At 39.3% G+C, this 24,047-nt stretch overlaps 1 protein-coding gene across 5 annotated transcripts in view; it reads right to left on the reverse strand.

Annotated features, from left to right (window-relative positions):
- Positions 1 to 24,047, reverse strand: part of PCLO (piccolo presynaptic cytomatrix protein) — a 194,243-nt gene that overhangs the window by 69,995 nt on the left and 100,201 nt on the right. For all 5 annotated transcript variants that reach the window (XM_072147278.1, XM_072147282.1, XM_072147280.1 and 2 more), the window contains exon 4: positions 1,738 to 2,298. In XM_072147278.1, the coding sequence (XP_072003379.1) occupies positions 1,738 to 2,298 (561 nt within the window). The remainder of the gene's footprint in view (positions 1 to 1,737; positions 2,299 to 24,047) is intronic.

Genomic DNA, 24,047 nt, shown 5'->3' on the forward strand with positions numbered 1-24,047 from the left:
ATTGCAATCTATCTTAAGTTTTTTCCCTTTGTGATACATGTGATGAGTTGCCTGTTTAGTCTCACTTTTGAGACTTTTGTGGTGTGCGACTTTTAAGTCCCAAATAGTAGTTTACCAAAAATAAGTCTGGGTGTAGCATGCTCTGTTTTGCGTCTTATTAGGCGCAAGAATGGGACAATTTCAGAGCCCAAAAGTTGAACAAACATTTGGGCTACAAAGATAAATACGGCACACTGCACTAAACCCTTGAGGCTAACTTCGGTACACTGCGTGATTCTGCGCCTAAAAAGTCCCAAACTGTGAAAAGTCACACAAAAAGTTGCACAAAAAAAAAGAAAAAGAAAGCAATAGGAGTGATACATATCCCCCAATTTGGTGATAAGTCTAGATATATCTTTCAAATGCTGGATATTTGTGGATTTCTGTTGAAAGTGTTTTGGACATTTCAGTAGAGAATACAATATTTCGCATAATACATGAGCACACTAACACACAATTTTACATTCATCTATTTACTGTATTTTACAATTTTCATCTACAGTATAGTTTTCTGATCATAGTCAAGTGCACATCATCTTAATGCCGTCAGTTTTTCCTGCATGTGTTTCATGAAAGTTGCTCAGAACTGTGAAAATCAGATGTGAAAATGGCACAACTAGGATGACAATAGGACTACAAAAATGGAAGATCAGATAGCACTAGGCAAGCCCTAGAATAGTACTTGGAATTTTAATCTGACCAAACTTTAATCAATGATTTTGGTCAGTGAATATTGAATATCGAGTTTTACAGACAACTAGCCAAAATGCTACAGATTCATTCAATGTAAAAAAAAAATCATTGCTCAAAGGCTAAACCATCTTGCAGCCACTGAAACATTCACCATTACTTTTGTTGAAAACTGCAATAAGACCCTCAACACAAATACAAACATAAAAATGCACATAGCTTAGCATTTATGTATTCAGAGGAGGAGCTGAAGACACACAAGTCCCACTGCAAAGTTCTGCTTCACCTCACATTGCAATGTTTCGTCATGACCACTAGGCACAACCTACCTGTACCTTTCAACAGCTCATGTGACATGTGACACATGTATTCAGCATGAGCAGCACAAATGTCTTAAGTCATTTCTTTCCATTTTCTAAGTTTTCCTTGAGTATGGTTTTATTTGGAGCTTTTGGCGCCAGAAAATGTTACAAACATTAGACAATTTGAAATGATAAATGTCATTTGCCACATTTAGCTCAATACAAGATAAATGTGCCTTACTGACGACAGACAAATGTCAGGTGGAAAAAATGTAATGCACCAAAAAAAGTCTCAACAAGGACAGAAAAAACAGGATAAAATATATTGAGTGGGGAATTAACCTATTATTAAATGACCCATTTTGACCCATTTTCTGCTTTCTTAAATGATGATTAAAAGTTAAATTATGACATTGTCACTGTTTTTGTAAAGCACAAGGAAAAAACACAGAAATTGAGATATCCTGCCAAAACAAACAAGTTGTATTTCAAGCTTAATGCCAAATATTCAAATCCGCGATTAATTTTTTTCTGGAACTCAATTTTTGAATAGAATTTTCCCCCCTATAATCTGTTAATTACACATTCAAATAAACCCTTTTAGATGAAAACAGAAAATAGGAATTGATGTTGGTGTTGTAGGGTGACTATGGTTCTGTCAATTTTAACATATTGGCAGCTGTGTACATAAACAACTACTACTTACAGTCTTTTCTTTTCCAGTTTCTTGATCTGGGAGTTGGCTTGCAATAGGTTTAATTCTCTCATCACAGATTCCTGCATCAATTTTCTTCAAAGCCGCCCCTGAAAGGTCAATCATCAAGTCTTGCTTTGGCAGCATTTTCTCTTTCGATTGTAAATGCTCTGTATGTACAAGGATAGTGTCCTGTACAATATTTTGTTCATGTTCTTTCATTGACAGTGTCTCTGCTACTATGGGAGCCACTATAACTGGGTCTTCTTTCATCACTACAGGCTTAAAGTTTATCAGTTTTACATCTTTGCTTTCTTTATCAGCAAAATTATCAGTCTGTCCGAGTTTATCGGCTGGAAGTGCTGTAATTTCTTTTTTTAATACTTGGTCAGTTGTTTTCTCATTCAACTTTACATTTGGTGTTGAGGGCTTTTGTACATGGTCTGCAGGAACAGGATGCTTTGGTGAAGACTTGGATGATAGTCCTAATGGTTGGGGAATCTTGTCTAAATCCCCAAGATGTCCTGAGAGTGCCCTTTGTGTCTGACAATTTAAGCATAGCCACTCTGCAGCCTAAAAAAGGAAGAGAAACAGAATTATTTCATTTGCATAATATACAATCTATAGTTTTTTAAAGAAATCTTTATTTAGAATATTCTAAACCTATTGACCTTTTCTGCATACATTAGCATCTATAGTCAACAAATGATTTAACTATGCAGTACTTCGATACAACTCCCATCATCAAAGGAACTGTTATCTAGTGCCAACAATATTCTTTTGTGATGGACAGCACGGCCCAAGGCTCTTATTGATTCCCCACTGAGTAGCCAAGTAGTAGTACCAAAGTCAATTACTCACAATGCAATACAGCTATCTGTACAATAGATACAACTGTCACCATAATTTCGTGAATTTTCAGAAGATAGTGTAAAACTGCTCACATGTCCATTCCCTGATATTTCATAGAACTTCTGTAGAACATTTATTCGCAATTTACATAGAAACTTAAATGGATATTCTCGTCTGGGCATTCACAATCAGTTTCATTAACTGAATGAATGTCAGGCAGGACTCATTACAGCATGTCTGACCACCGCTGCAAAATGTGAGGTGGTCGCATTCAAGGAAGATATCTCGTTTCTAAGGGACAACCTAGCAACATTTAAGAGAAATTATCTTCACACAGGAACATTTTTTTTATTAACATCCAATTGAAGAAATGTTTACATCTGGAAAATTAAATTTAAATGCCCAGATGGGAATACCCCTTTAAGCCTGTATGTACATATGTCTGCTGAAGGAATCTGCGCCGTCATGTTTACAATCACCAAATTTTGCACAGCTGCTCTCTGTGACTCAGGCACATTTCAAGCTGAAATTTCCACCCCGCGCTTTCCAAAATCCACTGACTGAATAACAGACAGGCTGTGACAGGGACTGATTGACAGACAGGCTGTGACAGGGACTGATTGACAGACAGTCTGTGACAGGGACTGACAGACAGACAGTCTGTGATAGGGACTTTTATAGCTAAGAGAAGTTATTTACCATCCCGGGCAATGCCAGGAGCTACAGCTAGTACTGTATAAAAATCTGTTCTCACAGTTACACTACTAGTCAGAGGATACCCATTGAGAGGCTTATTGAGCCCCCTTTTACTAGAGCAAGCCAAAGTCAACATTTGCAACTCCAGAAAATTTGTCTCCATAGGCAGTGCTATAAAGAAGTGCCTCATGGTAGAGCCACATGATAAACAGAGCCAAGTTTTATAGTGTCAGCAGGTGTCTCGACATCATTGGTGCTATCCGTAACTTCCTTCCTTTCCACTAAAACCAGCAGCCCCTCGTACATTTGTCCCCTCAGTCATTTCTAAAAACCAACATTAGTCCCAGGGACAAAGACTAAACAAAAATTCCAGATGATATCCAGGATTAATAGCTTAAATGCCTGCTTTTTATTCATTTTTTTTTGTGGGAGACTCCCATAAATAGTTTTAATTCAGAAGTATGATTGCCCAGGTAACTGATTTATCAGTTACCAAAATATTTTACAGTAACCAAATCAAAATAGAAAACAACATATTTAAGAAGTGAGAGCTTTGTATAACAAACACTGCCTTCCATTATTATTTTAATGATTATGCTTTAAAAAAGATAAGATTTCAGCTTGCGAAAAAATGAGAAATAACTTGCAGTCATATTTTCATGGAGTCTGTCAGAGTGTTAAATGACCTACTGTTACTATGGTATCAAGCTTGCATACTTCTATCAATTTATGTGAACACGAGTTGACTGAAATTATTTCTATTTCAGTAAATGTGAGAAAAATGTTCATATATGACCGGGTTAATTAAAGGAATTGACCTCCTTTTTCTTTGTTCTTTCTATTTTTTACCTCACTGAAAAGATACACTTGGCATATGAAAACGTTTATGTTTCATTATTTAAATAATGCTGATATTTTCCTAAACAATATGCATTGTCCGTTTATTCACATGCCTTACATTATAATCTAAAATTCCTAGACAAAAGGCTTGACTTGTCTAGAGAAAAGGTGCTGCTGCCATCACCATAGACAGGGGTTCTTTACTATAACAGTATAGACTATGTAACTCTCTTGTAATGGCTGATACTTCACACATGTTCAAGAGGGCGGCCTGGATGTCTTTCTTAAGAACAAAAATCTCACAATATGGAAACTATAAATGCTGTTAATGTGATGATGATCCAAAAAATATTATACAAGGCATGTTAAATCAGATTCTTTGTTGTCCTAATTTTGTAGTGGTGCTTTAAGGAAAATACAATTCATAAATCACATATTAAGAAAATAATAGAGAAAAAAAGTAAAATTATTTTCTTTTTTAAAATGGTAACTTCCGAGGCAGTGAATGTAACAGTTCCAAAATTTCAATGTAAAAGTAATTTATGCCACACATTGTTCTGGAACAGTTCAGGCTGAATGGCTGCTTGGTATTAATAACATGGATAATTGCACCGTTGTTTCATATTCTAAAGGTCAGCATTTTCAATTTTTGTTCCGGCTACCTTTAATATTCAGTGTTATGGATATGCTGTTCTGAAATTATGTATTTAAAGAATGTATGGTAAAGTGCCTGTGGTTATGTCTATATAATAATGTAAGTATTAATTCTGTTAATTAGAAAAAATAAATAAATAAATTATATATATATATATATACATACACTCACCGGACACTTTATTAGGTACACCTGTCCAACTGCCCATTAACACTTAATTTCTAATCAGCCAATCACATGGCGGCAACTCAGTGCATTTAGGCATGTAGACATGGTCAAGACAATCTCCAGCAGTTCAAACTGAGCATCAGTATGGGGAAGAAAGGTGATTTGAGTGCCTTTGAACGTGGCATGGTTGTTGGTGCCAGAAGGGCTGGTCTGAGTATTTCAGAAACTGCTGATCTACTGGGATTTTCACGCACAACCATCTCTAGGGTTTACAAAGAATGGTCCGAAAAAGTAAAAACATCCAGTGAGCGGCAGTTCTGTGGGCGGAAATGCCTTGTTGATGCCAGAGGTCAGAGGAGAATTGGCAGACTGGTTCGAGCTGTTAGAAAGGCAACAGTGACTCAAATCGCCACCAAGGTAGGCAGAAGAGCATCTCTGAACACACAGTACGTTGAACTTTGAGGCAGATGGGCTACAGCAGCAGAAGACCACACCGGGTGCCACTCCTTTCAGCTAAGAACAGGAAACTGAGGCCACAATTTGCACAAGCTCATCGAAATTGGACAGTAGAAGATTGGAAAAACGTTGCCTGGTCTGATGAGTCTCGATTTTTGCTGCGACATTCGGATGGTAGGGTCAGAATTTGGCATCAACAACATGAAAGCATGGATCCATCCTACCTTGTATCAACGGTTCAGGCTGCTGGTGGTGGTGTCATGGTGTGGGGAATATTTTCTTGGCACTCTTTGGACCCCTTGGTACCAATTGAGCATCGTTGCAACGCCACAGCCTACCTGTGTATTGTTGCTGACCATGTCCATCCCTTTATGACCACAATGTACCCAACATCTGATGGCTACTTTCAGCAGGATAATGTGCCATGTCATAAAGCTGGAATCATCTCAGACTGGTTTCTTGAACATGACAATGAGTTCACTGTACTCAAATGGCCTCCACAGTCACCAGATCACAATCCAATAGAGCATCTTTGGGATGTGGTGCAACGGGAGATTCGCATCATGGATGTGCAGCCGACAAATCTGCGGCAACTGTGTGATGCCATCATGTCAATATGGACCAAAATCTCTGAGGAATGCTTCCAGCACCTTGTTGAATCTATGCCACGAAGAATTGAGGCAGTTCTGAAGGCAAAAGGGGGTCCAACCCGTTACTAGCATGGTGTACCTAATAAAGTGGCCGGTGAGTGTATATATATATATATATATATATATAGTTATCGGAAAAAACGGCAGCACTCCAAAGGCTTGTGAATAAAAAAGTGTACTTTATTCCAACATGTGCCAAGCTGGAATAAACTACACTTTTTTATTCACAAGCCTTTGGAGTGCTGCCGTTTTTTCCGATAACTAAGTATTTTGGGACCTCTCGTCCTGGCCCCTGGATGTGCACTCATACCTGAATTTCTTTGAGTGCTGCGACTATCTTTTCTATATATATTTTTTTGGCTAGTAATTCAGTTTATATTTTCACTGAATTTGATAGTGGTGTATTAGTTAATAACTCATTAAATTGTCATAGGTTCACTGTAGATGTAGGTATTATTATTAGAAATTAAAAACATAGCTTTTATTTCCCACAAATAAATTATTGGACAGGACTGTATTTTCAGACACAGATTTGTATTGTTGCCTTTAGTGAGTGCATGATTTGTTACTCATTTTGCCCTTCACTATGTATCACTATACACTAAGGCCTGATGTACAATGATGTAGATACAAAACAAAGTACCATATATACTCAAGTACAAGCCTAATTTTTCAGCACAAAAAAATGTGCTAAAAAACCCTAACTCAGCTTATGCTCGAGTCAAGGAAAAAAAACAAAAAGTGAACTCACCTTCTGACGCTCCCCTTGCATCCATCGCTTGCGGCTGACGTCATGGTGCCTGCGACAGACCGGGAGGGGCTGGCAGGCTATATACTCGAGGGGGCAGACAGGCAGGATATATACTCGAGGGAGCAGGCAGGCAGGCTACATACTCCAGGGGGCTGGTAGGCTATATACTCCAGGGGCTGGCTGGCTATATACTCCAGGGGACTGGCAGGCTATATACTGGGGGGGCTGTGATCAATGCATTTCCAACCCTCGGCTTATACTCGAGTCAATAGGTTTTTCCAGGTTTTGGTGGTAAAATTAGGGGTCTCGCTTTATACTCGGGTCGGCATATACTCGAGTATACACGGTATTCAAATTCATAGGGAAGATGTGGGTAAATTATATACATCCTCACTGTATAGTTAGTCATTAGTGGCTGGGGAGTAACAAACCCATTACACTTGGTCTCTAGTATACTTCGTTACTCGGTGACCGATTGATATTATATGGTCTTTACTGTCGCTGAATAGCTATCAATATACTACAGACCTAGTCTCTCAGTCTATTTCACTCTCTTTCCAGGTGGCGGATAGACAGAGCATCTGATCTATAAAGTTTCTTGAAAATTTTATGATCAATGTGTTTATTTTAAATAGTTCATTAATATAATATTGGTGGAGAAAACCCCTCTGGAATCCCTGCCATTAGGCTGTTAGTAAGGGTTGTAATTTCTGTAATCAATATACACAATGGAGATGACAATGTACTGATACTAAAGATAATGAAAAACTGTGTTGTATGGTCTAAATGATGTGAAATACACAAAAACCATGTGCCACGTAGCATAGAAACAAATCTTTATTAATAGACCATACATACACAAAAAATACAATAGACAGACAAACAAACATTAAAAACAATTAAAATGGGAATACAGCCCAACTGTTTCCCAACATCGAAACACAGGAAGGACAATGGCACCTGATAATGCTACAGAAATGTCCTCCTATGGAGCCCTGATCCAGATACTGCCCTGTGGACATATACCATTCATGAAAGACAAAGCAGGTATGGTCTATTAGAAAAGATTTGTTTATATGCTGTGTGACACATGGTTTTTTTGTATTTCTCATGAAGTTGTTTACGTTTGTGGGGTCCTACTCTTCAGTGTTTATTGCATGGTCTAAATTATGTCACTCAAGACCTAGCTTCACAGGCTGTTCCACTGTCTCATCCTCCCTCTCTTCTATGTCAGCTATTCCACCTCCCTCTGTATGATGCAATCTCATTTCAGCAGAGGAAGTTTCACCATACAGTGGGAGGGGGGAAGGACTCCTGCACAGTGCAACAGCCTATGAATCTGAAGCATGGAAGGAAACACCCAGACCTCTCCTGTTTCATTAGCACTATTTTAAAAGTAGATTTTAGGAGGAAGGATGCCATAAATAACAAAGTTCCTGGATCTAGGAGTGTCCCTGGTTATTCATGCTTGATTTTCATGGTAGATATCCTTTAAAATTACAACTTGTGCCAAAATTCCATAGATATCAGGAGGGTTAAACTATTGAATTTATTTATTCATTTTGAAAATTAATTCCCTATTACTTTATTAACTGGAATTTGTATGGGTGCTATGTTTCCATTTTATACTAAATATAAGATATTTTGATTTTCTCTGTCTGGAATTTTATTGCTACAATTTAAAAGTAGTGGACTGCAACAAATTCTGAGACAAGATGTTTTCAGTTCAATATTTTTACACATTTCCTAAAATGTAAATTATGGTATTTAATTCAGCTCACTTTTCACCCTAAAAAAAACCTCCTAAATGTGAAAATGCGCAACTCTGCCAGCGAAAACTTAAAGTTGTCTGTTTTCCAAGCCTTCAGCTATAGCTGTTCTTTTTTTGCATTACAAAATGAAAATTCATTCTAACAACAAACTGCCTCTGCGAAGTTCAGCAGAAAGACAGGCACAGCATTCAAGTGTACATCTTTATTGAATAACACTTTCTTTATTTTGGATGAAGAAGTATCCTTAAAGATATCAATTCCGTATAAGTACAAAAGCTGATTGTTATAATGACACCATTCACACCATATAGCAAAGCTGTGAAATCTGTGGAGTATGTAGAATATTTAATCAAAAGACATACCGTATTTACTCAAGTATAAGCCATCCCAAATATAAGGCGAGGTACCTAATTTTATCACAAACACATGGACGACATATTGACTCAAGGAAAAATCTAGGACGGGAAATGCATTTGTCACAGCCTCCCATCACTAATCAAATGCCCAGCAGCCTCTCTTTACTAATGAAATGCCCAAGCACCTCTACTCACTAATACAATGCGAATCAGCCTCCACCCACTAATGAAATATCCAGCAGCCTCAGTCACTAATGAAATGTCCAGCAGCTTCCCCGCACTAATGAAATACCCAGTAAAATACCTAGCAGCCTCCCGCACAGGGCCCTTTATTATACAATATCTGAAGCAGTATCATGACACCCAATATCAATATATTTTCAAGAAAAGGAAAAAAGCATCATCTGAATTCAAAATGTTTAGGGTGTGGTCACAAGGGACATTTATTTTTCTTATAGCACCTGGTATTTGGTGCCACCATGTGTCATGTATACCAAATTCTTGCATTTTCTTGTGGTACTTCCTAATGGTATCACAAAAACATGGGAAAACATATTGGGGCTTATTTATTAAGGGTCCTGTGGCTGCATTTCCGTCGGGTTTTCCAACGTTTTCAGGGATCGCACCACTTGGACAGGTATTTAGTAGGCGATTGTCTGTATTTGGTAGGCCTCCTGTGCATAACCCCTGAACACCTCCTGCACATATTCCAGCTCTCTAAATTCACAGGATTACAATGAAGAGTGTGTGTGTGTGGGGGTAATTTTATAATTAACTGGAATCAATGACTCATTTCAATATCTTCCTGCAGGGCAACTCACTACACTTAATGAGGCAGGACCTTTGGTTTTGGGGCTAGATCTGCTTGACAGGTTCCCTTTAAAAACTTTCATGAAAAGAGAGTGTAATGTTGTGATGAGCCCAATATACTGTCATATGGTAAGGTACATATCCTCTTTCTTATTTTAATGTTTACATTATGGGGACACAGGCAGTTCCTGACTAGAGAACACCTGGCTTACAGATGACCCCAGTTACAAATGGATCTCGCTGTCCACTGTGACTTTTGGTGAAGCTCTATGTAATGGTCAACTATAAGGTGTGTGAAGCTTTCTTGTTGATCTATTCCCATGTCATCCTAACATTTCAAAAATCTATTGGGACCAAAAAAAAATACTTTGTCTAGAGTTCCACTTTTACCAGTTCCAACTTACATACAGATTGAACTTAAGGACAAACCTATGAACGTAACTGCCTGTACTATTGTACATTCTACAGATGTCTTTTTTATGTATACACACCACCAATGGTTTTCAGAATGTCAATATCTGTTCTATTTCTTCCTGTGTTCCACTCTTGGTGCAAATTAACTAAATTAGCCTTATGACTCATTGCACCATCCGTTTATAATTGCATATAAATCATTTAGACAAAATGTAGCTTGATGTTTACAAAAAACTATATTCATAAAAGTAGAACTAGAAAGATCTAGAAGCTGTATTTTCTGTGCACAAACTAAAATACAAATTAAGGTATATGTTTATCATGTATGCCATAAAATATTTATCTTGAACAATATTTATTCAGCACGAAAAAAATCTATGCTATATGTATCCAGTCCACATGAAAAATAAACTCATTGGAGGACATTCATCGGGACTTGTATGCCTGAAATAGTTTCAAGTACTTGAAGACCACCAGTAATTGCAATTATATTCCCTTCATACCACCCCCATGCTAAGTGGCCATGGAGGGGAATGAAGGGGGTGGGGGTGGGCCAAATTTAAATTGTAAACCAACACAGCAGCCCCACCAACTCGCCTGATATATACAACGCCACCGATGGAGTGAGGACTTTATCCTACAACGGTGCTCTTGATAAATTTCCACTATTGTAAACATTTCCTTCAAGATGTATTCAGCAACAAAGAACCCATTTTCATATTCCTTGAAGGGGACAGACGAACGTGAAACAGTACAACGGTATAGGAAGTTGGAGAGGAGTCTGTGGTATAATATGCATAAGGAAGTTTCTAAAGTATGACTTGACGAAAAGTGGGGGTATAACTTTGGGACTGGGTGTAGGGATGTCATACTGATAATAGAGGTACTGCTCGTCAAACAGTGAAATGAGTACTGGAAAAAGTAGGAATATAAGGAGGTCTCTAGCCAATGGTGGCATTACAATTGACCCTTACCTTTGCAGCATTAAAGACCAGGACACATTTTTCAATTATTAACAGGTGTCACTAAAAGTGGTTATAACTTTGGGACACATCAACATATTCAGGGGAATTTGAGACTGTTTTCTTGTGTCACAGTGACCCACATTTACTAAAAACAGTGCAGTCTGTACTCTGTGCAGTTTGTCTGTGTGGTGTGCAGAGGGCACCAGATTCATCATGTGTGGTGCCCCTTCTTCTTAAAAGTGGCTCCCTCTGCACTGCTCAGACAGGGGGCACCAACTTTTTTTGGTGCACCTTTAATATTGGCCGTGCAACACATTTCTGTCAGACTTTACATCATAAGTGTGTTGCATGGTCCAACTGAGCCTCCGAACGCCCATTTCAGTGCAGAAATTTGTGTCACGTGAAGAATAGTGCAGCCTCCTCACAAAAGGGATTAGAAAAAAAATTAATCCTCGCAAAAACATTTAATTTCAATGTGATCAAAAAGATAAAAATATGGTATATAGTCTTAGCCCTAAGGTATCTTAAACCATATAGGTACAGTGATACACAATATACCGTATATATTTGTGTATAAGCCGAGTTTTTCAGCACAAAAAATGTGCTGAAAAAGTCCCCTCGGCTTATACACGAGTCAATACTTACGTCAATGGGCTTAAAAAATAATAAACTTATATACTCACCCTCCGGTGGCCCTGATGTGCAGCGCTGCTCCCCCGATCTCCACGCGGCTTGTCTTCTGGCTTTGTTCTCGGTGCCCAGCACAATGTGACAGTAGAGGAGCCGGGAAGCCAGAAGACGAGCCGCACGGACATCGGGGGAGCAGCGCTGCACATCGGGGCCACCAGAGGGTGAGTATATAAGTTTATTATTTTTTTAAAATTCTGGGCAGGCTGTATACTACTGGGGGCAAGCTGTATACTACTGGGGACTGGCTGTATACTACTGGGGGCAAGCTCTATACTACTGGGGACTGGCTGTACACTACTGGGGGCAAGCTGTATACTACTGGGGACTGGCTGTATACTACTGGGGGCAAGCTGTATACTACTGGGGACTGGCTGTATACTACTGGGGGCAAGCTGGATACTACTGGGGGCAAGCTGTATACTACTCGGGACTGGCTGTATACTACTGGGGGCAAGCTGTATACTACTGTGGGCAGGCTGTATACTACTGTGGGCAAGCTGTATACTACTGGGAGCAGACTGTATACTACTGGGGACAAGCTTTATACTACTGGGGGCAGGCTGTATACTACTGGGGGCAGGCTGTATACTACTGGGGCAAGCTGTATACTACTGGGGGCAAGCTGTATACTGCTGGGGGCAGGCTGTATACTACTGGGAGCAGGCTGTATACTACTGGGGCAAGTTGTATACTACTGGGGGCAAGCTGTATACTGCTGGGGACTGGTTGTATACTACTGGGGGCAAGCTGTATACTACTGGGGCAAGCTGTATAGTACTGGGGGAAAGCTGTATACTACTGGGGGCAAGCTGGGCTGGCTGTATACTAGTGGGGGCAGGCTGTATACTACTGGGGGCTAAGCTGGGCTGGCTGTATACTGCAGGGGGCAGGCTGAATACTACAGGGGGCAGGCTGTATATTATAGGGGGCTGGCTGGCTATATACTGGGGGGGGGGTCTGTGACTGATGCATTTCCCACCCTCGGCTTATACTCGAGTCAATAGGTTTTCCCAGTTTTTGGTGGTAAATTAGGGGTCTCGGCTTATACTCGGGTCGGCTTATACGGTATTAGTGAATATCAAGACCACCATCGCTTATCACATAAACATTAATGGAAAAATACACAAAAGAAGTTTTCGATTGATCACAGAAAAGGGGACATGGGAGTGAGCGTATCGCCTGTACTTGCAGACTTCCTTATGTTGGCATGGTTTTTTATTCATCCTCTCATTTTCATAGATGACATTTTATTAACTATTACTTGGTGGAGAAAAGGAAAATCTTCCATTCTTGTTTACGATTTTTAGTTTTTGTAAACAAAAGCCATTTACTGAACTATAAATAAAGTGTTATTCTTATTGTATGGGTCAAAAAGATTACACTAATACCTAATTTCTAAAGTTTTTTATAAAATAAGATTTTACGGTATAAATACTAATTTAGAGGAAATATTGTTTGTTACATCATCACTATCTTTTCATAAGCACAAAGATGGTTAAGGAATAATTTTTTTGTGATGATAGTTGTTTTTCTCCGTGGTCTTATTTTGGGGCATGCAACATGTTTTAACCCCTTTTTAGAATTTTTATTTTAATGGTTTAGATGAAAAATCTTTTTTTTTTTGGAAAGCTTTTTTTTTACGGCGTTCAGCGTGTAGTTCGGATAATTATTCTGTTTTATTGTACAGATTTTTACGGACACGGTGATACCAAATATGTGTTTTTTGTGTTCTTTTATACTGTACTAGGCTGCATTCACACGGACATGTATTTCTCCAGTCCTGTATCTACAGGCTGTATTTCTGTATAAATACGTGACGTTTTTCATCCGTATGCAGCACGTATTTAACCCGTATTTTATACATGCCCATAGACTTTTAGGGCATACAGAACTGAAATACGGGAGAAAATAGGACATGCTCTATATTTTTATACGGCCAGTATACGGTCCGTACACTCCAGTATCAAAAACGGCAATATAAATGGTTGGACGTATTGTCCATTGAAATGAATGTGGCCGTATGTAACCCGTAAAAAAACGGTACGTATACGGCCGTTTTTATACGTCCGTGTGAATGTAGCCTTAGGTGTTTCATTTGGAATGTGCAATTATAGAGGCTTATACTTTATTTTATATCTATTTTACACTTTTTTTTACTTTATATACATTGGGCTTGAACCAGCGATGCTCTGATCGCTCGTCAAGTCCAAGACATTGGCTGCAATACTAAAGTATCACAGTGCAGTTTAATCTGTCTGAGCATGCAGGCGCATGAGCAAACAGTTTACAAGGCATCAGGAGCCCTGAGGCACTAGGCAGACCCTAAGGCTGTCCTTATGAGGACTGGATCCCCTAGTAAGTTATAAAAATGATAAGTGATATACCTTCCACAATGAGTTCATAAAATTTTGAATACCACTTGTTAAAGATGACCTTACACATACAGTTCCAGCAGAACTCTTCAATTAAATCATTGTCCATATTTTTCAGACTATAGAACATACCTTGCTAAAAGATGCAACCCAGAGGTATTTAAAACCTAACTGGTTGAGAGTGTCAGTAATTTCAGTAGTCTAGTCTACTACCTGTTTTGATGTTATTCTATATTTGCTAAAACAAACACACATCAAGCTTTTGTAAATATATAAAAATGCAGGGTAAAGCTCAATAGTTGCATTTTGTAGTGCAAAAAAAAGACTGGATTTTTTTTTTTGATCAACCCAAGCAAGCACTCACTTCACTCATATGAGTTGAAGCTTTTCTGTTTATTCTGGGCGAAACTTAATCTTTTTTATATTGGTACCCTGGAATAATGTCACTTTGTTCCTTGGATTGATAAAAACAAGAGTCTGTGGAACCAAGACCATTAGGCTGCGTACAGGGAAGGATCTTGAACATATACGTAGTAATGTTTGTTTGTTTTTTTAATTTAGCATATTCAAGTATAAAACCAGTTTTGGAGAGGGGTAAAAGGTAAATGCAAAATATCCCTTAACCATTTTCTAGAAACAATAGCCCTAGCAAGCTCAAGCGCAAGAAAACAGACCATCTAATCAGACACATTTGATGTGAAAGAGTGAGCCAAATATGCACTTAAGATGAAGTAAATATCCAGCCGAAACAAGGAACTCATAACAGGATCAAGGACCCTAGTGGACCACAATAATAATATGCGTTTCAACAAAAAGAGAACCTGAAATAAAAACACCAGTGCATCGGCGCCCTTGTTTAGGCCATCCTTCCACCTCCCTTCTATTTTCATTGCTGTTGTTTTACAGTTGGTACATACTGTATCTTCTGGATGAAGCACAATATTGTGATGTGACTTTTACGTTTTCTTCATTTACTGTTCTAAATATCAAAATAAAAACAAAATAAAAGTATCAGTCTCTTTGACTTTTTTCATAACTCTATCTTGGTTTCGCTGTCGTTGGCAACAGAACTGCTAGAATTTGAAAAAAAAAAATTGGAGATTTCTTGACACACCTACAGTGTAGCAAAGTAAGATGTCAATGCCGTTCTGTTTTCTATACACAGACATATAGAGACACTGCATTTGGTAGTGAACAATGCACGTTTGTTTAGAAAGTGACCTCAATAACAACTTATTACAGAGGACTCCATGGGGCATATGTATCATAGTTTCAGCTAGGCAAATTGTTAAATTTTAGCGACTTTTGCAGTTTTTTGCAACTTTTAACTCTGTTCTTTTTCAAGTACACCTTGTCTGCACCTTTGTGCAGTGTTCCTTATGTATGTTTGTTTTCCAGATGTTCCGTGCAACTTTCGCCATTTTTGCACCATTTTTGGTGCAAATCTGCACCTGGTCCAGGGCAGGGGCAAAGGAAGTTTTTTTTTTAATGGACCCGATTTTAACATGTAAATTGGAATTATTTCACATGCTTTAACTGTTTAACACTTTTCACAGTAACCTCTTTTGTCAAAATTCTAAAATGTTTGAATTTTTTTTTATGGTTACTTCTAAGGGTGAGGTCACACGTAGTGGTTTAATAACGTTTTAATGCCTTTTGAAACTAATTACAACAGCTGAGGAGAGGTGATTTGCCTTATTTCATTGCTGTTAACATTCACGTTTACAAAACGCAATATAAACGCCACATTAACGCATGTCTTAACATTGTGTTTACTATATATAAACATTCAAATGTTAACAGTAATGTAATTAGGAAAATCTCCTCTCCTCAGCTGTTGTAATAGGTTTCAAAATGCATTAAAAATGCAACATGTTAAATCCCAAATTAACAATAGTATCCACTCCTGTATATAACCTCCTCACATGGCTTGTGTCCACTCTTGTATATAAACCCCTCACATGGCTTGTGTCCACTCCTGTATATAACCCCCTCACGTGGCTTGTGTATACTCCTGTATATAACCCCCTCACATGGCTTGTGTCCACTCCTGCATATAACCCCTCACATGGCTTGTATCCTCTCCTGTATATAACCCCCTCACATGGCTTGTGTCCACTCTTGTATATAACCCCCTCACATGGCTTGTGTCCACTCCTGTATATAACCCCCTCACGTGGCTTGTGTCCACTCCTGTATATAACCCCCTCACATGGCTTGTGTCCACTCCTGTAAATAACTCCCTCACATGGCTTGTGTCCACTCCTGTATATAACCCCTCACGTGGCTTGTGTCCACTCCTGTATATAACCCCCTCACATGGCTTGTATCCTCTCCTGTATATAACTCCCTCACGTGGCTTGTGTCCACTCCTGTATATAACCTCCTCACATGGCTTGTGTCCACTCCTGTATATAACCTCCTCACATGGCATGTGTCCACTCCTGTATATAACCCCCTCACATGGCTTGTGTCCACTCCTGTATATAACCCCCTCACATGGCTTGTGTCCACTCCTGCATATAACCCCCTCACATGGCTTGTGTCCTCTCCTGTATATAACCTCCTCACATGGCATGTGTCCACTCCTGTATATAACCTTCTCACGTGGCTTGTGTCCTCTCCTGCATATAACCTCCTCACATGGCTTGTGTCCACTCCTGTATATAACCTCCTCACATGGCATGTGTCCACTCCTGTATATAACCCCCTCACATGGCTTGTGTCCACTCCTGCATATAACCTCCTCACATGGCTTGTGTCCACTCCTGTATATAACCTCCTCACATGGCATGTGTCCACTCCTGTATATAACCCCCTCACATGGCTTGTGTCCACTCCTGTATATAACCCCCTCACATGGCTTGTGTCCACTCCTGCATATAACCCCCTCACATGGCTTGTGTCCTCTCCTGTATATAACCTCCTCACATGGCATGTGTCCACTCCTGTATATAACCCCCTCACATGGCTTGTGTCCACTCCTGTATATAACCTCCTCACATGGCTTGTGTCCACTCCTGTATATAACCTCCTCACATGGCTTGTGTCCACTCCTGTATATAACCCCCTCACATGGCTTGTGTCCACTCCTGTATATAACCCCCTCACATGGCTTGCATCCTCTCCTGTATATAACCCCCGAACATGACTTGTGTCCACTCCTGTATATATTTTTTTTTTGTTTTAAAATTGTTTTTATTGAGTACAATGCGGAACATACATATATACCATCATGCTTTATGTTGTACATTTTTCACTTTTTAAGCTATACATTTCAATGGCGTTTTGTATGCCGAGCAGTATATACATGTACATTTTAGAAATGGATTTACAATGTTGTAACACATATAGGCTGTTTGATGCATCTTCCATATAAATTGCCTTATATTAACTCCGATATGTACAGATTCTGCTTGGCTTTGTCTTTACTTCTAAGTTCTGCATTGTTTCTTAAACATGTGATTATAGTAACACATAACAACTTTACCAAAAAACTTGTAGCAAGCAGTAGTCAGGTTTGATTACTTCATTGCGTTTTAGGTAGATGTGGGGGGGGGGGTCTTGCAATAGGAATGAGTGGTGAGGGGAGAGGAAGGGGGAGGGGGGGGGGAGAGGGATTAGATCACCGTATATTGTTGATGAAGTTTATCCATGGGTGCCAAATCTTTATAAATTTGGTGCGAGTTCCCCTCTCCCAATGGGCTAGTTCTTCAAACCTATATATTTCTTGGACCATATCTTTCCATTGGGAGAGGGTTGGTACTTGGTTTGTCTTCCAGAGACGTGGTATTAAGAGTTTAGCTACTGTTAATAGTGTGGTTTTCATTTTTGCGGAGGGCAAATTCCGTTGTGGATTTCCCTAAAAGTATCACGCTAGGTTGACGTGGTACTGGTCTGCCACCAATTTTGTCTATCTCATCTAAGACCTCCCTCCAGAACCTTTGGATGTCTCTGCAGGACCACCAGATATGTGTCATATTTCCTATTTCCTTGTCGCATCTCCAACATTTTTCTGATACATTCTTAAACACTTTGTGCAGCCATTGTGGCGTTTTGTACCACCTAGTGATTATTTTATATGAATTCTCCTTAATTCTTATACACGGGGAGAAGCCGTTTGAGGCTTTCAGGATCTGTTTGCACTCCTCATCTGAGAACTTTTCTTGTAATTCGTCTTCCCATTGTTGGATGTAGTGTGGTTTTGGCAAAGCTTGTAGTGTGGTTAATTCGTTGTAGGTTTCTGCTACTAGCCTTTTATGTAAGGGGTCTCTGGAGGCTATTTTTTCCAACCACGTGTTATCTGAGTTATTAGATCTATATGATAAGAATTTAGTGCTCACTGTTGTGAAATCTGTAATTTGTAGGAAGTTTGTAAGCCTGAGACCTGTTTTCCTCATCAGGTAATTTGCGTCTGTTTGATCCTGTTTTTCAAAGAATTTTGCAATCGATATGTGTTTCAAGCGGTTCCAAAATGTGTGTGTCTCTTTTCTTTGCGGATAGACTAGTTGGGGCAGCAAATCGAGTGGCACCATTGGATAGTTGCTAGAATGAATTGGGGTTAATGCTTTTATTTCTCGGAGTACTTGCAATAATCCCTTATGCAAGATGCTATTAACTTTAACTTGGGGTGTTATTGGCTGGATTCCCCATAATGTAGCTCTATTTTCTAATGGCGTCAATATGTTTTCCATTTCCGTGTATAAGCTGTGGTTTGGTGACTGGGTAATTAGAAGCCATCTGGCTAGTTGGCATGCTTGATTATAAGTCCTCGGGTCAGGCAAGCTAATGCCGCATCTTAGCGGTTTTTGGGATAATAATTTGGCCCGTATTCTCGGTTTCTTGTTTTTCCACAGGAATTGTGATGTTATCTTATTAAGTTTTATGAAAAAAGATTTGGGCAGCCAGATTGGGGCTATTTGTAAAAGGTATAGTAATTTGGGCATAATATAAGTTTGGAGGAGGTTTTTCCTTCCCCACCATGACATAAATGGGATTTTCAGTTCGGCTAGTTGGTTTGTGATATTTGTAAGTAAAGGAATATAGTTAAGTTGGTATATACTCTGGGGATCTGCTGGGAGTTGTATTCCCAGGTATTTAATGCTTTCCTGTGGCCAATTAAATGGTGAGTTTTGTTGTAGCAGCCTGGCTTTTTCTGGTTGAAGTGTTATGTTTAAAATCTCTGACTTCGAAAAATTCACTTTGAAATTCGAGAGTTTTCCAAATTCAGAGAATAGCTGAGTGATCACTGGCAATGAGCGGGTTGGATTGGTCGTAACAATCAGCAGATCGTCGGCAAATGCCGCCGTTTTGTGAGTGTAATCTCCTATTGTTAGACCCTCTATCTCAGTGGTCATCCTTATCTTTCTTATGAGAGTCTCCATGACCATGATGAATAGAGAAGGGGACAATGGGCAACCCTGCCTGGTCCCATTTCTTATCGAGAACGGGGTCGACAGGAGCCCATTGACCCTCACTCTCGCGTTTGGGGCCCTGTATAGTGTTGATATAGCATGTCTGAATGCTGGTGGAATGCCAAATTTTTCTAAAGTGGCGTATAGGTATGTCCAACTGACCCTGTCAAAGGCCTTCTCGGCATCTGTGCCGAGAAGTACCAATGGCAGTTTTGTGTGTCTGGCATGTTCAATAAGCCGAATTAGTCTACAAGTATTATCTCTTCCCTGTCTTCCTTGCACAAATCCATTTGCTCTTTACCTATAATTGTTGGTAAAAGTGGATTTAATCGTGCTTCCATGGCTTTTGCCCACCATTTAAGGTCACAGTTGAGGAGGGATATAGGGCGATAGTTACTGCAGACTTCTGGGTTTTTACCTTCTTTAGGTATTACTGTTATGTGTGCTTCTTGTGCTTGTTTGGACAGATGTCCCCCTTTTAGTAAAAAGTTGCATACGTTTGTAAAGTGCGGCAGTAGAATATGTTTGAACATTTTGTAATATGAAATGGAGAGTCCATCTGGACCAGGGCTTTTGCCTGACGCAATTGTTAAAATAATTTTATCCAATTCCTGTTCAGAAAATGGTGAAATTAAAGTGTCTGCTTCTTCTGGCGAGATGTGTGGTATGTGACTAGTCAGGAGAAACTCTTCTAATTTATGTTGCCATTCTTCTGGGGTAGGTACGTCGGCTATATTGGGAATATTATATAGGCTCTCATAGAATTTTTGAAATGATTCGCATATGTGTTCAGACTTGTGTAACATGCCTTTAGTATTATCCTGAATTCTGTGAATATGGGATTTCTCCCTTTGTTTGCGAAAGAGGGCGGTCATCATTTTGTTGCCTCTATCTCCATAGGCATATTGTTTGTATTTTATTGCCCTAAGGGCTTTAAAGGCTTGTGTATTCAGCAAGTCTTTGACTTTATGCCTCAAGTCATTTAATTCTATCAAGATCGATGGTTCTGCTCTCTTTTTGTGGGACGTTTCTAGCCGGGATATCCTATTAAACAGATCATCTAGTTTAGCAGTGCGTTGTCGCTTCAAGAATGTACCCAGTGAAGTCATTTCACCTGAGACCACTATTTTGTGCGTTTCCCATAAGCTAGCCGGTGTTACTTCTGTTGTCTGTTTATTTTTAAAGTATTCTTTTATTTTTTCTTCTAGTGCAGCTTTGTGTATGGGGTCAGCAATTGCAGTTTCATTAAATCTCCAGCACCATTGACTCCTTGGTATAAGTTAATTGTGGCCACTACTGGTGAGTGGTCAGAAATGTGGATTGACCCAATTTCAATTGATCTTATCATGGGTGCTTATTGTGTTTGTGTGAATAGGTAGTCTAACCTGTGATATGACCCATGAACTGTGGAGAAAAAGGTGTATTCCTTGGTGTTCGGGTTGAGTGTATGCCAGATATCTACAAGTTCCAACTCTGTTAAAGCTTTTGAGATGCGTGCCAATTTTTTGTTTGAGGTAATTATTGGATTGGTGGTGTCTAGTGAGGGTTGGAGAGCTACATTCAGGTCTCCACCTACTAGAAGAATACCTTCTGAGAATGTTTTCAATTTGTTGATGGTCTGGGCAATCCACAAATGCTGGTTCTTGTTGGGGGCATAAAGATTTGCGAATGTAATTGTTTCCGCTCCTATGGTGCCTTTCACAAATAGGTATCTCCCTTCTGGGTCTATTATCTCGGATCTAAAAGTGAAGGGGATGTTTTTATTAATTGCAATGCTCACTCCTCTGGAGGCTTTTGTAAATGGGCTATGATACCACCATTGGTACTCTTTTGTTGATAAATGTGGCGTTTTTCCTTTTTTGAAGTGGGTTTCTTGTAGCATCACTATGCTGGCTCTATATTTTTTTTAAATTCTTAGAACTTGGCTCCTCTTTTGTGGGATACCCAGGCCACGTACATTATATGTTACTATATTTAAATCTGTCATTTTGGGTTATGAGGGATACTACTGGTATGGGTTTTGACCCTAGGAAAGGCTTGGTTGTGATCTGTCCAAGGGTATTGGTTGGATGGGGAGGGAGGGGTAGTACGGGTTAATGGGTGTGTACTTGCAGTTTTAGCTATTCTTAATAGTGTTGTTGTTGCAGAGTGGTTTCTGCATGTTCTTACTCTTGCTACATTAACAAAAAACTTATACAAACAGATATACAGATCTAAAAACAGAAACTGTTGGGCATTGCCATGTGGTGGAATTATGGCGAAGTGATGCCCTCCACTCCTGTATATAACCCCGTCACATGGCTTGTGTCCACTCCTGTATATAACCTCCTCACATGGCTTGTGTCCACTCCTGTATATAACCCCCTCACATGGCTTGTGTCCACTCCTGTATATAACCCCCTCACGTGGCTTGTGTCCACTCCTGTATATAACCCCCTCACATGGCTTGTATCCTCTCCTGTATATAACCCCCGAACATGACTTGTGTCCACTCCTGTATATAACCCCCTCACATGGCTTGTGTCCTCTCCTGTATATAACCCCCTCACATGGCTTGTGTCCACTCCTGTATATAACCCCTCACATGGCTTGTGTCCACTCCTGTATATAACCCCCTCACATGGCTTGTGTCCACTCTTGTATATAACCACCTCACATGGCTTGTGTCCACTCCTGTATATAACCCCTCACATGGCTTGTATCCACTCCTGTATATAACCCCCTCACGTGGCTTGTGTCCACTCCTGTATATAACCCCCTCACGTGGCTTGTGTCCATGTGGATTTGAGACATTTGCAACAAATAGTCGCAAAAATAAGCCAAAATTTGATCCTGCCAGTATAGGAAAAGCTGAACACGTATCACAAGTAAAAGACAGGATCATACATAAGGCGCAAAAAAAAGCTGCCAAATAAAATTCACCTCCATGAGTGTCAATACATAAGCTATGGAAAAGGGCCTCTTAAATTAAGACAAGGGTTGACAAAGTAGAATTACCATGTTTTTTACTATGATTTTAACATTATTGCTATTTGTTTATTATGAACAGTAATTTCCTCTTTATAAAATAATAAAGCAGTTGATGATAAACCACTAGGTATAAGAACAATTTTATATGATACATTCCAATATCTAGTAATGCTCTGCAAATAGATTTTATGAAAATGTAACATAATCAGCAGAGTGTGCATTACCATATAAATACAAACCATCAACTTGATCTGAGGATGATTTTGTCTTGCTTTTGCTAATCTAAGTCTTTTATGCCCTTGGGTACATAGCATATGTCCAATGGAAAGTAAAACATATGACTACAAAAATCTGTCAACCATACATGCCTACAGAGGAAAATGTATTTTTCCAGTTGAGCAAACAAAATGAGTTGAAGAAATTATACAGAATATAAAGTGTATAATAATACAAAGAGGCCCCATCGTTCATATCCTGTAAATATCTAGCTAATATTTATATACAATGTACACAACATGTTTCTATTTTAGTTTTAAAGGGGTTGTCCACTCTTTTACATTTGTTGCCCTTGTGCCTTTACCGCCATTATAATAATAATTCTTTAACCCCATAGCGCAATAAGACATACCCTTATGTCTTGTTGCGCATGGGGGAGTATGGGGTAATAAAAATGCTTTTTGATGTCACTACATGTCATTAACACACCTGTGTAAAAACCTGCATTGCACTTACATTGTTGCTTGCTAATGCCTTCATAGAGAGGGCGAAACATTGCTTTTTTTATATCAACTTGGAATAAAGAAATACCTTTTTAAGGAGTGCTGCTTCGCTACTGTATTTTTCTGGTATACATGCAGAGGTATATCTAATGGAACAGATTTATTGATCAGTGGCCAACCCATCTAATGTTATAAAGTTATATTCATTATATGCAGTTTTGTATGAATAAGAATAATAAATGACAGGTTTAACATAGACTTTTTCCAAGTGAAATGCAGGATCTGGGAATGTACAGGTGACACAGACAGAGACAGCAAGCCCTGGAACTAAATCTCATTATGTTGTCCCTGCCTGATTGCCTTGACTACCCTATGGGGTAGGGAAAACAAGCTGATGTTCCCTCCCTGTGCCAAAGTGCAAACACGGAGATGAAGACAATGCAGGGTAAATATAGAAAAATAGGAACCAGAGCCAGGTAAGAATACAAACTAAAGGTCAAAATACCATAATGCAGAGTACAGAATAACAGGATAACCAGGAGCTTACTAAGCACTTATAGCAGGTAGAGAACCTAGTGAAGGTAGATCTCTTACATCATGTCCCATATCCAGGAAGTGATTGGACCGGACTCTGAAATCCATACAGAACAGCATGGGAGCATGTGAGTGCTATTAATAATCTGGTGCAGAGCTACCAGAAACTGATGGCTGTGGTACATTTACAGGAAAAGGAATACACGAGTTTACTCAAACCAAAAAACAGCGTGAACAT

This window comes from Engystomops pustulosus, chromosome 4 (genome assembly GCF_040894005.1).
Source record: "Engystomops pustulosus chromosome 4, aEngPut4.maternal, whole genome shotgun sequence".
In the NCBI taxonomy this organism is placed as follows: Eukaryota; Metazoa; Chordata; class Amphibia; order Anura; family Leptodactylidae; genus Engystomops; species Engystomops pustulosus.